This window comes from Centruroides sculpturatus, unplaced genomic scaffold (genome assembly GCF_000671375.1).
Source record: "Centruroides sculpturatus isolate CEXI.00-Female unplaced genomic scaffold, Cexi_2.0 scaffold969, whole genome shotgun sequence".
In the NCBI taxonomy this organism is placed as follows: domain Eukaryota; kingdom Metazoa; phylum Arthropoda; class Arachnida; order Scorpiones; family Buthidae; genus Centruroides; species Centruroides sculpturatus.
Window position 1 is genome coordinate 174,457 of NW_019385162.1, and position 17,286 is coordinate 191,742.

Here is a 17,286-nt window from a genome sequence, read left to right on the forward strand (position 1 = left end):
GTTCACAATAAATGCGTTTCTTGATTTATGGTATAAATTACATCATAACTTATTTGCTAACAAACTACGTATAGCCTATAATCGTAGTTACTGAGAAAACATTTGTGCTTTTTTTTCATTCGTAGCCATGTGGTCACCCTAAATATGATAGATGTAATCCTCACTGTGTTTATTATGGGCGCGGCTAATCCAAATCGCTCATAAAAAAATAACCGGATCTTTACTGCAATTGAGCAATCGTTTAAAGCTGACGATTGCAATTTGATGAAAAATGATGATTAATCATTTAAACTTTTACTGTCATTTATTCGTAGATAATATAAAGAATACCATTTTAAACTTCGTTTAAAAAATTTTGTTTTTTGTTTCACGAGTCGCAATTTCTTATTTAGGCTAAATATTCAATTAAGTAGTTACTCAATAAATCAGATTTCTTATAAATGGTGCACAATTTAAGAAGTAAAAAAGCGGAACAGAAATGACATAGCCAAAGCTATAATTAAATCACTTATGTATGGCACGATTGCATAATGAAATAATTTTTCTGCCGTTGTCGTAAAATAGTTACAAAAATTGCCGCTATTAGCGCTACCAACAATGTATTTTAACCATGAGAAATGATTGGCAGAACAGGAGAAGAAATTGATCAGTAGCGTAACCGGCAAAGCGTGATACCATGGTTGATTCACAAAAGTAAGAATTTCTTGTCTTTTATTCGAATTATTTATAATTAGAGAGTATAAATGGGATGGTTATTATCCTCTGAATGCATTTAAAATAGTCTCTTATGCTGTCAGAATGTTCATTTCTAATACCTAAAATATATCGATACATAACCTGAAAAGTTTAAAAGTAAGAAACTATTTAAAGGGCCTAGAGGTATATAGAATTATATATGCAAAGCGATCGACTTAATGCTGGAATCAAGAGAAAATATATAATTAATATAGAATATTTATGTATTTTTATTCTATATGGAATTGTTTAGTAAAGTCTCTGCATCGAGAAATGGAAGTAAATTAAATGTAGAGAAATGCAAACAAATTGCGATTGTTGAGTAAGAGTTGGTGATAAATAAGGATTTTTCCTGTTGAAATAACGAGAATTAGAGGAAAACGAATATGCTGATCTAAACCGGATTTACATAGAGTTTTATATAAAGTAATAGTTTATAAAGGAAATCTAGAGAAATTTATAGATTTTTAGAAAATTATAAAAGATTGAATAAAATTAAGAATTATTGGCTTACACGTGATTTAAAGAATTGATTTAACGTAATATACAGTATATTCACATTTAAAATTAAAACATTTCTTTTAATAAGAGAAATATTTTAAATTTTAGTCAATTCTGACTGTAATCAGGATAGAGTTTAAATACACAAGATTCAGTTATAAATTGTGTTCTTATAATATTTTGATTATAGAATTGTTTATTAAGAAATTTGTTTGCTGTTAGTATTTGTCATCTAATTAATTTTGTAACACTTCTTTTTATAGTGAACAAAGTGTTCAACTAATTTGTTCTTTTTAGAGGAAAAAATTAAATTCTAATCTATTTATTTTAATTTTAGAATTTGTAGTGATCAAATTAAAGGAAAAACAAAAAATATCTATTATAGATTCATTATTACTATACAGTATTTATGTTCAATATATGAAACACAAATGGCTAATGATTTCTTTAAAAATTTAAATTCTGCTTTAATTTGAGTACTAAGTATATTTATAAGTATTATATATGCTTGTAACTTCTATTTTGATTTTTCTGCCTTTACCTAGATTGTAAAAAACCTTTAAGAGTGTTTATAAATTCAATTATTTTTGAAACTGTAAATCATTTTTGAATTAATCTCATTTTTTATTAATCTTTATTAAGACTATATCAAATTTTATTATTAAATAAATTGGACAAAATCATTGAATAAATTTCAAACTTAAATCTAAAGAGATTTGTTTAGAAAATTTCCAATAAGATTAAACTGTGTAAATAATATTAATATTTAAAATATTCTGTTTCCTGTTTAAAAATTTTTATAAATTATTTTTTTCGTACTGTACATATTTCTGAGTGATGGATATTATGTTTTGATCTGTGGCTAGACCATTGTTAATTAAGATAGTTTCATGATAGGTTTTGAAATGTGTGTTTATCAAATGTTAAATGTGGGCTTGTAATCAAGTCTTGATAATTTGATAAATTCAGAGTTTAAATATATAGTTAGAGATAATATAGTTAATGTTGCAAATATATAGAATTAATATTCAAATACTTTCTCTATTTCCCTATATACTAATGATTTGAAATAAATACATTATTTTTCTTCTCTACATATTAGCTATAGCTAATATGTAGAGAAGAATATTATATTAGCTATAGACATAGTTATTATTTGGTTATTATAATATNCCCTATATACTAATGATTTGAAATAAATACATTATTTTTCTTCTCTACATATTAGCTATAGCTAATATGTAGAGAAGAATATTATATTAGCTATAGACATAGTTATTATTTGGTTATTATAATATTAGCTATAGGCATATAATATTAGCTACAGCCTTATAATATTAGCAATTATAGGCATCTTTTTCTGTACTTACCTCCAGGGTGCACTCAAGATTTAATCTTGGGGAGCCGAGTTGGACAAATAAAAAAAGAAATGTGAATTCAATAAAATTTCCCATCTTACATGACTGCTAATTCATATGTAATATAGAAGACACAACACAATATAAATAAAAAAACATCAATTTTAATCTGGAAAAGATCTTTGGAAAATTTACTAGTTTTTTTTTTTTTTTTTACTTAGGGGGTGCCAGGACCCATTGGCCCACCCCTTGGGTGTGCCACTGTTGACCAGATTAGAGTTCTCGATCTATTGTTCTCTTATAATATGTAGGCACTTTGATCTAAACCAGTGGTTCCCAACCTTTTTTCATTTGCGTACCCCGTGACATGTCATATCTCTAGATTGTACCCCTCATTTAAGAAATTTTGTGAGTCCCTGTATTNAGTTTTTTTTTTTTTTTTTAGTTTGGGGTTGCCAGGATCATTTGTCTTTCTTCTGGATGCACCACTGCTTATCTCTAATGAAAACCATCACTGTTCCTAATGGTTCTTACAGCATATATTCCAATGTGCAACTGGACACAAAATGTATAATGGGAATTTTGAATTGTGCAGTGGGAATCCATATTTTGCAGTAATGAATTGTTTCAATTTTATAAGTATTTTTTCTTTTGGTTATGATGAAGTTAAAAGATTTACTTAAATTACTTAATATACCGTAAAATATGTCCAAACAGAACCTGAATAAAAAGGAAATCTTCCTAAATGGAAAAATGTTTTGGAATGGAGCGAGTTTGTACATTAAAAAAAGAACCTGTTCAAAACAGAAATCTGCCAAACTGGAAAAATTATTTATTTCTTGTTTACATAAATTTTACTGTATATTTTATTTGGCCCATAAAAAAGAGCTATGAAAGTAATGTTAGTAAGATTTATTAACATTACTTTTACTCAGCACTTATCATATATCACATACAAGTGTACACTGTGCATGTCTAATAATTAATATTGAACAATGATTGAAAAAATAATAAATATCTGTTTAATTATTTATTAATTTCAATCATTGTTCAATCCTAATTATTTAGCTAATATTATCATATAGCTAATATTATAATAGCCAAATAATAACTATATTAGATTTATGTTGTTGTCCTTATTTTCCATTTGTCTTTTAGAACAGCTTATTAATGATAGGATTTATTGGCTTGACCAAAACAAAACTAATATTTATAATATAGGGAAAAAAAATCTTTTTTCTTCACAATTTACCTGGAAATAATAAGTTAAGTACAGTATATACCTTAGAATTTACAAATAGGTTTCTTTATTCTTTTTATCAACTATTGAGAATTTGATAGTTGCTTTCTATTTTACTATCAGATGGAGTTAATTACTTAAATAGTATTTCATTTAACTTACAATATGCTGCAGGTATCAGGTTCTGGTTTGTCTATGATATCTGCTTCCTACCAGCTCTAATCTTTCAGATAAGTAAAGGAAGTTAATACCATTCTTCTTAGGGTTACCAAATGTCCTACAATTTGACCTACAGTCCTCTGTCCTCCTTCCTTTGAACAAAAACAGCAAATGTCCTACTTTTGTAGGTGATCCATGTGTCACTTGTAGGGTAGATGGGTGAATATAGTCTCCCATATCCACCTGTCCACATAGACATACTTCTGTTCGGACTTTCACCTCATCGTACGCTCTGAATATTTTTTCCACAGTCAGTGTAACCAGGGGCGCCGCTAGCTGTTTGAACGCCCGTGTACAATACCAATTATGCTGCCCCCTGTTTAACTACAACTACCTACGCTGAGCTTGCCAGAAAGGCTCTTTAGTGTTGTCTCATAAGAGTGTAAAAAAAGAAAAGAAATACTTTACAAAGAAAAACTATTTATTATTACTAAGTTATTTTTGTGTACTTAAGTGTAAAAACCATATAAATATTTATCTACAGAAATTGAACTCTTCTTGCCTTTATGTTTGTGAAATCTGCTATCAATTTTTTTGTATCCAAGCTGTCTAAAGATTTCGTGTTTGATTGAAACTATAGCTAAATTACTTAGTCTTTGCTGGTGCATTGTTGATCTTAAATAGTTTTTTTTGTAATTTTTAACTTTGAAAAGGACCTTTCACCAAATGCAACTGAAACCGACAATATAAGTAGTAATCTTAGTGCTATTGCTATGTTCGGAAATGTTGAAATTAAATCATTAATAAAAAGATATTGTAATAGGGTTTGTGGATCATTAGACTGGTTTTCTAGAAAATGCAATATTAAAGTATTGATTTCATTAAACAAATCAATACCGTCCATGTCTGTTTTACTACTTGAATCATCTTTAAGCTTCAGATTTAAATCCTAACCAAGTTAAAATATCATTAATTATACTTAGGCCTACGTCAGAAGAATTATTAACAAAATAATTGCAATTTGATATACGATAGAACTGTTCGAATGCATACAAGTACAAATTGAGAAGGAAGCTCTGTGAGGATTCCCTATTTTCGCCAGTCCTGTCAACTTCTGTTATAGAGCATGACTATGGGTATTTGGCTTTCGGGTGCCACCGGATGGTTCAACCTGCCGACAGACGTTTCACATTGCATCTTAATTCTGATAAATGCCAATAGAGGCACTATTAAAGCTATAATATAAAATAAGAATATAGTAATTGCATACCAGTCGGATTTTTTTTTTCCATGCAAAGACATTTCTTATGCTATAAGTAGGGTGGGTATTATGACAATGACTTTGAATATTGCATGACCGATCGCTCGATATGCTGCTGCCGTGTGTGGTGCACGCCTTGCATGCCCGCTTACGGCAGGCCTGAGTGTAACTGTAATCCTTGTATATATTTCTGTAAAATGAACTTGTGACAATGACTGTTGGACTCCTTTGCAGTCCAGTATCATTCCTCCGGCATGATGACGACACTACTTGTGGATGTAATCAGTGACTGACTTAACCAACTTTCTCCTAAAGAGATATGGCTCAGTGGCCTTCAAAAATGCTTTAAAATGTTTAAAGCTACTAACAAAGATGAAGCATTTTGTCCAATTTGTAATCAAACTCTGAATATTGCTTATAAAGAAAAGACATTGTTAGAGCAACATCTAAAAATAGATCATCATAAGAAAAATATTACATTGATTGAAAGTAATGTTCGGATTGAGAAATTTATTGCACCACACAATTCCAAATTAAAGGAGAAGATTGCTGCTACTGAATTAACATTAGCTTACCACACAGTCATACATCGTTTCAGCTTTAAATCTTTAGATTGCACAAATAAATTGAATTCCAAAATTTTCAATGACTCGATGTTAGCAATCCGAATTTCTTCTGCCAGAACCAATACATAAGCTTTGATTAGTGTTTTGGCACACTATTCATTAGAAAAGACATTAGAAGAGTTAGAAAATATTCCATTCATAGGAATTGCAACTGATGGTAGCAATCACAAGGATGCAAAGACATTTCCAGTTATAATTCATTATTTTAATCACAAAACTGATGCCATCTGGACAAGTTTATGTTCAATTCCAATAGTCTCAAACGAAAAAGCATCTACCATTAAGGACTTGTTAACAAATACACTGAGAAAAATTAATTGTTCACAAAAATGTTTTGCTTTTGGGGAAGACAACTGCAACACAAATTTTGGGTTATGTGGACATGTTGGAAAAATAATGTGTTTGCATTGCTAAGACAAGGCATTATGCATTTAGAAGGTAGCAGATGTACAGTGAAAATTGTAAATAATTGTATTCAATATGCTGTAGATTCTTTATCCATTAATATTGAGAGCATTCTTGTAAAGATTTCTAAACACTTCTCTATTTATACTGTCTGGGTTGAAAAATTAAAAGAATTTTATTCTTTTGTCGAAGTTGAATATAAGCAAATTCTTAGTCATTCCAAGACTTGTTGGTTATCCTTATATCCAGTAATCGCACAAGTAATAGAAATGTATGAGCCACTAAAAAGTTATTTCTTATCTATTGTTGTGCTTAAATCGTTCTTTGAAAACCCATTAAATGAAGCATATCTTATGTTTGTACATTCATTAGCCTACAGTTTTTACCAAAGTCTTTTAAAAATGGAAAAATAATCTAATTGTATTATAGAAACGATGTCTATTTTGGAAGAAGTTTCTGATATTTTAAAATTTAGGTTAGAAACAAATTTTCTCCCATTGACAGTGAATAAAATTCTGAAGAAAAATGCAGAATTGGAGAAAGAATGCCAAAATGTAAAAAGAAATTGCTTGATTATGTATCAAACTAGACTGGAATACTTAAATCATTGGACTGTTCAATTTTTGCCATTTAATTGGATGTCACTTACAAAAATCCCTGTCTGGGAGGATGTTATGAAAAGTATTGAATATCTAAATGAAAGGAATATTGCAGTTGATGATTCAAAGTGTATAAATCAGTATAGTTCTTTGGAAAATCATTTAAAAGAAAATTCTAATTTAAATGAAAAACCAGCAAGTGAAAAATGACTTGGTTTTTTAGGCAACAGACAATCCAGAATTACATTCTGAATTGTCTAAAATTTGCCAATACATGTTTTCAATTCCCACACACAATGCCACCACTGAAAGAGTCTGGTGGAATCTCTGGACAGATGAATGAAACAGAATGGCAATTGAAACAATAAAAAGTCTGGTTATGGTGAAATTCAACTTTAACAATCATAATTGTTTAGAATTTTATGATGAAATCTTAAGAAACAAACAACTGCTAAACAGAGTCAGCACATCAGAAAAATATGATTTCATGCAGCAAGCTTAATTAAAACAAACAATTAAGTATGTGTTTCATTGCATTCATATTTGTAAAGGTTCAATAAAAAAAATTTTTTTTTACAAAAATTTTTGTCCTTTGTGTGTCCTACTTTTTGACTTTTTCCTATAGGAATTGTCCTCCTTTTGCATCTGGTTATTTGGTAACCCTAATTCTTCTGCTACTTTTGTCTTCAGTTTTTGTGCATTAGCTACTGAATCAGTTGAAGTAGTCTAAATATCCATTATTTCTTAGATGTTTTATCTGATATTGAAATTTGTTGTCCATACATAGAACATCAGCTAGAACATCTAAGAATTCTTTATTGTCAGAAATTTAAATGAACTTTTTAAAATCTTCATTCTTTATGTAATAATGTGTATCAATTTGTAGTTTTGATTATTATTTTGAATATGATAAAAAAATTTTTTTTGACAAAATTTTTTAAATGATCCTCACAATTCTTGCTTTTGGATAGTTTAATCATTTTGTTATACATAAAACTTTTTCATCAAGTTTAATGGAATACTATTTAAGTAAAAAAAAACTTTAAATAAGTATCAATTTCTTTAATATAAAAATATTGAAGAAATGGATAATTATTTAAAGTTTCTTTTATACTTTAATTAATAAATTAATTTTTATAATGATATCTATACATTTTCTTTTATAATTTAGTTTTTTGATCATGAAATTGTATTTTCCAGAGCAGAAGAATAATAATTTTCTGGTTTTTTAAATTGATATAATCATTATTTAGAGATTAAAAAATAAATCTTTTTATTTATGATTACCAAGAATTTTTTAAAAAATTATTATTTTCATGTGTGAATAAAATGTTATAAGCTAGAAACTATACTGTATTTAATACTGTTTTGTAAAACTAGTGTATAGTTAAAACTAAAATTAAATTTTTTTTAAACATGTTTTTTTAAAATAACAAGCAATTATTTATTTGTGACCCCATCACAATGCTGGGCTGCAATTTTTAATCATATTTTTAATTTATTTAATTTAAAATATAAGCTCTCCATCTCAAATAAGTGGTGGCTTGCCCCTGTACATCATACTTTTCCTTTAACAATAGAGTTGTGCCAGTTATCTATCTAATGCCTTTCAGGAGAGAATTTTTGAATAATGTGACTTCTGATCTGCATCGGAAGTTCTTATATAGTTAATTGAGGCCTCCTGCCCCCTAAGGTTTCTATACTGTATTTGGTTTTGTCTTTTATCTAACTCTGTTCTTGAGATTAAGGAAAGTCTTACAGATGGACAACAGTGAAATTTATAGTGAAAATTTTTCAAATTGCAGCCCAACTAGAGCAGTTTTTGAACTTGGAATAAAAAAGTTCTTGATATAGAACAAGAGAGTACAAAGTAACAAAAAACTTCTCTGAATGCTATTGTAGAATTTTGTATTTATTAGTTTTAAAAAGAATCATAAAAAATAGAATTAATAATATACAGTATATGTTATGACTGAAGCCTGTGAATCAAATAAAACTAGATTTAACCAGCTAATGTTAACTTTATCAAAGTATTTTGGTTAAAACAAGTAACAATCTATTAATTTTGAACTTTATCCATACATAGTACCCTTTATCCAAATCACAAGCAGATAAAGCTGACATTATCTAAAAACAAATGGATGAAGCAAGAACAAGCTTAAAATTCAGGCTTTACCTGTTTAATCCTTGGTATCATTCAAGATCTGTTTACATATTTGTATTCTGTAAATCAGACTATCAGGTTGTAACATAAATTCTGTCTTGTGCTGAAAACGCAGGTAAAAAATAAACTCTTCACAACAGTATGTGAACTTGCACAAGAACTGGTTGTAAGTCATATGACCATTCAATAGAATTTGAAACAGCTAAGAAAAGTGCTGAAATTGGAAAATTTGATGCTGCATGACCTATTGCCAGCAGAACTTGAACATTGTACCAATGTGTACATTTCATTGTACACTCGTTATCTCTGTGCTCTTTTTAATTACTGGAGATGATTTACTTATACTCAAATAATTACTGGAGATGAAAAATGGATACAATATACAAATATTAAACATCATCATCAGTGATTTTGTCCCAAAGATAAAGTGGCACCTCAGCCAGTCTTTATCCACTGAAGACATTACTCAGTGTTTGATGAGATATCCATGGTATGGTATATTTGAGCTGCTAAGAAAGAATGAAACTATCACTTTACTGTCAGCAATTGGACCATTTGATGAAGCTTTGTGAGAAAAATGTCCAGCGCTGTCAATAGGTAGAATGTTGTATTCCAACAACATAATGCTTGTCTACACAGCTTTTATTACCTCTAAAAAAAATTGGAAAAACTTGGCTAGGAAAATGTATCATTTTTTCCTAGCCATGTTCCTCCAATTTTTTTTGCCTTACTCCTTCAGATCAATTATTTCAGAGATTGCAAAATTATCTTGATGGAAAGAACTTTAATTCTCGGGAAGATCTCAGAAATAGTGTCAGTGTGTTTTGATTTTAAACAAGGAGAATTTTTCCAACAGGGTATCAAAAAGTAGCATGAAAGATAGCTTGAGGTTATATCTAATAAGTGACAATACATTGATGATTGAAAAATAAATTATATAAAATAAATCAATCAAATTTTTAATTTTATGGACAGAATTTGTTACAACCTGATACAGTACTTCTTTTTGTTACTTTAAGGCTAAAAATAGTAGATTTTAGCTTTAAAGGTGATATCATTAGATTTAGCTTTTTTTTTTTTTTTTTATNTGGAATCTAAATTTTGATTTTTGCAACAATTTCCAGTTTGGATTCTCTTCACTAATGAAGCTACCTTCTAACATGAAGGCATTGTTAATTAATGTTCATAATTTGCATGTGTAAGCATATGATAACTACCGATCTATACACCTTTACAGTTAAGTGTTATTGAGCAGCACAAATGTTTGGGCAGGCATTGCTGGAGGCTTTTACTTGGACCATACCTTCTTCCAATATGCCTAGACGGGTAGTTGCAGGATATTTCTGGAGGAGATTTTGCTGGAACTATTGCATGATGTTTCTGTATCAATGTGCTTGATAGCAGCCATACCACACTGAAAATACGGTTCTCGTTCAATCACTGTATCAATGTGCCAATGGATATGGTTTTAGCACAACAGAGTGCTGCACATTTCATTCAGCCTGGATGTGCGGGAGTCTTTTATAAATGATGGATTGACTAGGGTGGACCCATTGCTTGGCTGTCACAGTCACACAACTTGTCTTTCATTCTTTTTCTTTCTCCTCAAAGGCTTTGTCTGCAAGAGGGCTGGCATTTTTTTAACACTTTTGTGAATCCATGCACCAATGCTGCAAGGCATGTATTGCAGCTGGTGGAAAGAACTTTGAACTTCTCCTCTGAACTTGTAAACATACTGTGTGTCTAATAAACATGTTGTACACCTTGTGTATTCCTTTGTGTGTGATTCTTCTTTTACTTTTAGAAACTCCAAGTGGCATTTGTTGCTTTATGTTCCTAGGTGAAAATGAACTGTTTTTGTATTTCTGACTTACTTTTACACTTTTTGAATCACACAGTATATAATTATTTTAATCATTATACTTCGCTTCATAGCAATAAAAAAAAACAGCAAATTAATTAACAGTTTTCTTACTGAAATGATATTATATACAGAAGGAGAAATAACCAGAAATTTATCAGCTTTTAAGATAAAAGTTTGATTAGGAGCATCTAATAATAATGTGTAGACTGATATACAGAAAATAAATATGAGAGATCTAAAGTTGAAGTATGCATATATTGCTGCAGTTCACACTTTTTCAACCATCAAGTTTCATGGCACAATAGTTAGCATCTCTGCCTATAATCTGAAGATCTCCGGTTCAAACCTGTTTGATGGGGAAATTAGTGTTTTTTATGTATACGTTCTCAAAGGTTTGAGAACACATGTAAATTCACTATCATTTACATATTTTGACAATGCCCTTGTGCTATAAAACCACAAGCTTTTAGGTTAAGAAGCAATTTTTGTCTTGTACAGAAGGCCGCCGTGTTTGTATGGATATGTATGCTTTTTGGATATGGGTATGTGGTTTGTATGCTCTATGGGTGAATAAACATCCCTTTGTGTTTACCAAAGACTTGTTATTGCGGTTCACTGTTCATCTACTCATGAAGAATACTTGGTGTAATGTAGATAGGATTAAATACCATTATTTTTGGTATTGGAAATATGTTTATTGTGTTAAGCCCCAATAGACCTAGGTCTGTTAGGCGATGTTAGAGGGTCAAGGCACGGACAAATTAATTTAAGGACTTTACAAATCTGGTTAAATTTTAGTAACAAAGGTTTAATCAAAAATATTTACAAAATATTCATCTGTTCTAAAACATGTGAGGAACATAATTCTATTTAAATTTACAAGATTAGGTAACACATACAATATACGAGAAAAGGATTGAAGATATTACTTCTCCTTTTAAAAGAACACAATAATCAACATACTGACAAAATAATGTTTTTCTGAAGTCCTTCGATGTTTCCTGTTTTAATATTTTGCACTTATTTCACGAACAATGGGCATATTCTATACGATGGATTTGGATTCCATTCTCTTCATTCGAAAGTTCACACGTGTCAGTCCCTTTCTTCTTCTTTACCGACACTCTTATACGTGGTATACGTTGACTGTAGATCACTCAAGAAACAAGAACCAGAAAGTCCACTTTGGACAGGTGTTCCAATATTTATACTTCCTGCCATTGGGTGTGACGTGAAACACACGTGATATTGGTCACTGACCAATCAACAAGCGCGATGGGCCCAACCTGTTCACAATTTACAACGGAATTTTACAACAAAATCCAACATGACACATCATATATATATATAAAATAAACGAAATAAACTATACATAGTGCTTGGGCACTACAATTGTTTGGGAATAAGTATTAATACTAATATCAGATTTATTTTGTCATCACAGCAATTAATTTCTATAACTTTGAGATTGTCTTTTAGTATTGTCTGAATAACACACATACATTTGTAGAATTTTTTTACTCTAAAAAAATATCATGGAGAATCAACCACTATCAAGCTGTAGGCCTTTTACCCTTACTCTCATTATTTTATAAAATATTACATGAATATGCAGTGTGGATTTATGAAAGGGAAGAAGTGAGTGGATCAGATCTTCATATTAAGAATGATTAAGGAGAAATGATTGAATATGGGTAGAAAAGTGTTTGTAGTGTTTGTTGATCTAGAAAAAGCATATAATAGAGTGAATAGGGAGAAATTATGGCAAGTATTATGTGATTACAGATTGAGAGATATATTACTAAGATGTATGAGAGCAATGTATAAAACAGTAGACCATACATATATGTGGATGGCACTGTCTGAGTGATTTGTGGTTGAAAAGGACAGGTGTTCCAATATTTATACTTCCCGCTATTGGGTGTGACGTGAAACACACGTGATATTGGTCATTGACCAATCAACAAGCGCAACGGGCCCAACCTGTTCACAATTTACAACGGAATTTTACAACAAAATCCAACATGACACATCATATATATATAAAATAAACGAAATAAACTATACATAGTGCTTGGGCACTACAATTGTTTGGGAATAAGTATTAATACTAATATCAGATTTATTTTGTCATCACAGCAATTAATTTCTATAACTTTGAGATTGTCTTTTAGTATTGTCGAGTGTGTTGTCTCTTTGGTTGTTTAATGTTTTCATGGATGCATGCATAAGGAGATCCAAGGTGCTTGAGTGTGGAATGAGAATTGGAAATGAATAAATCTGTCATTTGTTGTATGCAGATGACAGTGCTGTTAGCAAAGAACATGGAAGAGCTTCAGGCTCTTATGTCTAATTTTGAAAAGGTATGTGAGGAATATGCTGCAAATGAATATGAATAAAATTAAGGTGATTGTGTTTGAATGCAAAGGTGAGCAAATGGCTTGCATGTTGGGCTTGGTGGTAAACTGGAATAAGTGAATGAGTTTACATATTTGAGAAGCATGATTGATAGAAATGGAAGGATAGACTAGGAAATTACCAGAAGAGTAAATGCATGAGTACAGGTGATGAATGCAATGAGTAAATTTGCAACAGATAACCTGGTAATTACATAGAAACGTTCCCAAATAGAAAACATTTATTAAAGTTTACTGGAAACTTCATACTACAACAACAACAACAACAAAAATGCTTTAAATTGAGTTGAAAATTTAAAAAAGTGAACTTAGATCAAACTTTATGTAGTTTTCATTTTTTAAATAAAACATATTATAAAAATTTACAATAATATTTTGTATTAAGATTTTAAAAAGCAAAGATGGTCAATACTCCAATCACTCAATCTGATTTTTATTTTACGAGTTAGTAATAAAAAGTCCTGCTACTGAGAATGCTCTTTCTGATTCAATTGATGTGAGTGGAATCGTGTTTAACGCATTTAAGAGAAGACCAATGTTATGTGTTTTTTTCACCTGTAGCCTGGAAGATTTCTAGTTCATTTTCGAGATTGTAGTACTTCTTTTGCTCTCTAGTATTCTTGATTTCTCTATCTTGGTTGCTTTAATAGAAACATCAAGCTTATAGCCCAATAATTCGGCAGTTCATTTGTCTTTAATAATCAGGTTTATGAAGAAACACTTCATACTTGAAGACTTCATCGTTTGTATCCTTGACCAATTTGCACAACCTGATGTTATGCAGTTATTGAAGCTACTGGGCATGGTTAAAAATTAAGACAACATATACCACAATTATTCCAAGTATTACAGGTTCTGACAAGTAAAGGATTTTCAGAGTCCTGCCGCAAATAAGCTACATATTGATTGACTATTTGTGACATTGCCATTATGAGCAAAAATTTAAAAACTAATAACTAGGTTTAAAATTAATAAATACAAATGTATTCTGACAGTTTGAGTTAATTATACTTTCTATTTGCAAAATTTTCTCAACCTTAACACAAAATAAGAAAAAAGTGAACTTTTTAAGAAATTTATGGGATTTACTGGGATGAGAAGAATTTCCCAGGATATTTCCTGGGTTAAAAAGACAACTGGGATCTTGTTTGAGAACCCTATTTGATATTGACCTATGGGGTCAATATGACAGTTTTGAAAGTTAATTGGGAGCAGATTGAAAATATGTTAAAAATTATTAGTTTAATACTGGCTTACCATATTTCTTTATTATTATTATTATTATTATTGAAGAAATTTTTTGTTTTACAACTGATATGTTCCTCAATGAATAAATACTTTAAAATGTTTTAATATAAAATATAGATTTTATGGTGGTAAAATTTCCCAAATATCTTTATGCAGATTATAATCAAAAAAGTTTTCTTAAATAAATGTGATGATAAAATTTGATATATTGTATTCTTTAATTTTAAGAATAACTTTTTAAGGGGTTCCCATTCATACAAAAATTTTTTAATTAAATTTTGTTAATTGACAAAGTTAGAAAAATAGTACAAATAACCCATGAAATAAGTAATATTCAGCCACCTAAATCTGTAACCAATCATTAAATACAATTAATAGTGTATTAATAATAATCTCTTGAAAGCTTTTTGCACATTAAAAAGAAGCTTAAATGCTAATTACCAGCAAAGATCATATGAACTAATCTAAATGTTGAACAGTATAGATCTATTACTGAAGAATAATGCATAATATAGTCTACTCACCGTTATTGCTGATTGTTGTTTGGACTGCAAATGTAAGATGTATCTGTTTCAGACAAGCAAAAATGGGTTTAAAAATTGAGGATTGCATTATAAAAATGATAGCCTTTAATTATTTTTATTACAAAAGTAGTTTATAAATATATTTATATTGAATGTTATTTTAAAACACATTTTGATGTATAAAATATGTAATAAAATTGCTGCCTAAAATATTGAGAATAGTAATAATTTATAGATTGTAGGTTTTTTATGAAAGGTGTTTGAATAGAGAAACAATATTATAATTTTGAATTGGTGTAAAAGATTAAATCTTTTTTAAAATCTATTTTAAATCCATCATTTAGTAAATAAATTTATTATCAATATATTAAATTCATAAGGAAAAACTAAACAAATAATTTCAAGGTTTTGTAAGTAGATTTAATAATTGTTTTATTAGAAATTTTTTTTATTGGCAGATTCCTTTATCAATTTTATATTCATGTGTCTGATTAGCATTATAAAATATTTTAGTCATTTTCCTCAATTTTTATTGAGGGTAGTTGGCAAAATATTTTTTATAATCCAATTGGTATTGTTTTACTCCAATCATAAACATTTTAGTAAATCTGTTTGTTCTAGTAAAGCGATATGAATGGATTTATATTTGAGGAGCTTCCTTAAGTGTTATTATTTTTTAGAATATAGTTTTTGCCCCTCTGCTTCACTTTTTTCTTTAATAAAGATATTCTATATTTTGAGGGATATATATATATATATATATATATATACAGTATGTAAAAGGTGTTGCTCTTTTTGTTTAAAAATTGTTCATTGTTGTTATACTTTTTTATCTATTACTTTGGCTTGTAATTACTTCTAATTTAATTTGTTTTATTACTAGTAATTATTATTTTAAATTAAGGATTTNTTATTTGTGACCCCATCACAATGCTGGGCTGCAATTTTTAATCATATTTTTAATTTATTTAATTTAAAATATAAGCTCTCCATCTCAAATAAGTGGTGGCTTGCCCCTGTACATCATACTTTTCCTTTAACAATAGAGTTGTGCCAGTTATCTATCTAATGCCTTTCAGGAGAGAATTTTTGAATAATGTGACTTCTGATCTGCATCGGAAGTTCTTATATAGTTAATTGAGGCCTCCTGCCCCCTAAGGTTTCTATACTGTATTTGGTTTTGTCTTTTATCTAACTCTGTTCTTGAGATTAAGGAAAGTCTTACAGATGGACAACAGTGAAATTTATAGTGAAAATTTTTCAAATTGCAGCCCAACTAGAGCAGTTTTTGAACTTGGAATAAAAAAGTTCTTGATATAGAACAAGAGAGTACAAAGTAACAAAAAACTTCTCTGAATGCTATTGTAGAATTTTGTATTTATTAGTTTTAAAAAGAATCATAAAAAATAGAATTAATAATATACAGTATATGTTATGACTGAAGCCTGTGAATCAAATAAAACTAGATTTAACCAGCTAATGTTAACTTTATCAAAGTATTTTGGTTAAAACAAGTAACAATCTATTAATTTTGAACTTTATCCATACATAGTACCCTTTATCCAAATCACAAGCAGATAAAGCTGACATTATCTAAAAACAAATGGATGAAGCAAGAACAAGCTTAAAATTCAGGCTTTACCTGTTTAATCCTTGGTATCATTCAAGATCTGTTTACATATTTGTATTCTGTAAATCAGACTATCAGGTTGTAACATAAATTCTGTCTTGTGCTGAAAACGCAGGTAAAAAATAAACTCTTCACAACAGTATGTGAACTTGCACAAGAACTGGTTGTAAGTCATATGACCATTCAATAGAATTTGAAACAGCTAAGAAAAGTGCTGAAATTGGAAAATTTGATGCTGCATGACCTATTGCCAGCAGAACTTGAACATTGTACCAATGTGTACATTTCATTGTACACTCGTTATCTCTGTGCTCTTTTTAATTACTGGAGATGATTTACTTATACTCAAATAATTACTGGAGATGAAAAATGGATACAATATACAAATATTAAACATCATCATCAGTGATTTTGTCCCAAAGATAAAGTGGCACCTCAGCCAGTCTTTATCCACTGAAGACATTACTCAGTGTTTGATGAGATATCCATGGTATGGTATATTTGAGCTGCTAAGAAAGAATGAAACTATCACTTTACTGTCAGCAATTGGACCAT

At 29.5% G+C, this 17,286-nt stretch overlaps 1 protein-coding gene across 1 annotated transcript in view; it reads left to right on the forward strand.

Moving 5' to 3' along the window:
- Positions 1-578: 578 nt before the first annotated feature.
- LOC111635625 (6-phosphogluconate dehydrogenase, decarboxylating-like) overlaps positions 579-17,286 on the forward strand; it is a 57,939-nt gene continuing 41,231 nt past the window's right edge. Inside the window, exon 1 of the mRNA XM_023380641.1 lies at positions 579-693. Coding sequence (XP_023236409.1) covers positions 677-693 — 17 coding nt within the window. The 5' untranslated portion in view covers positions 579-676. The remainder of the gene's footprint in view (positions 694-17,286) is intronic.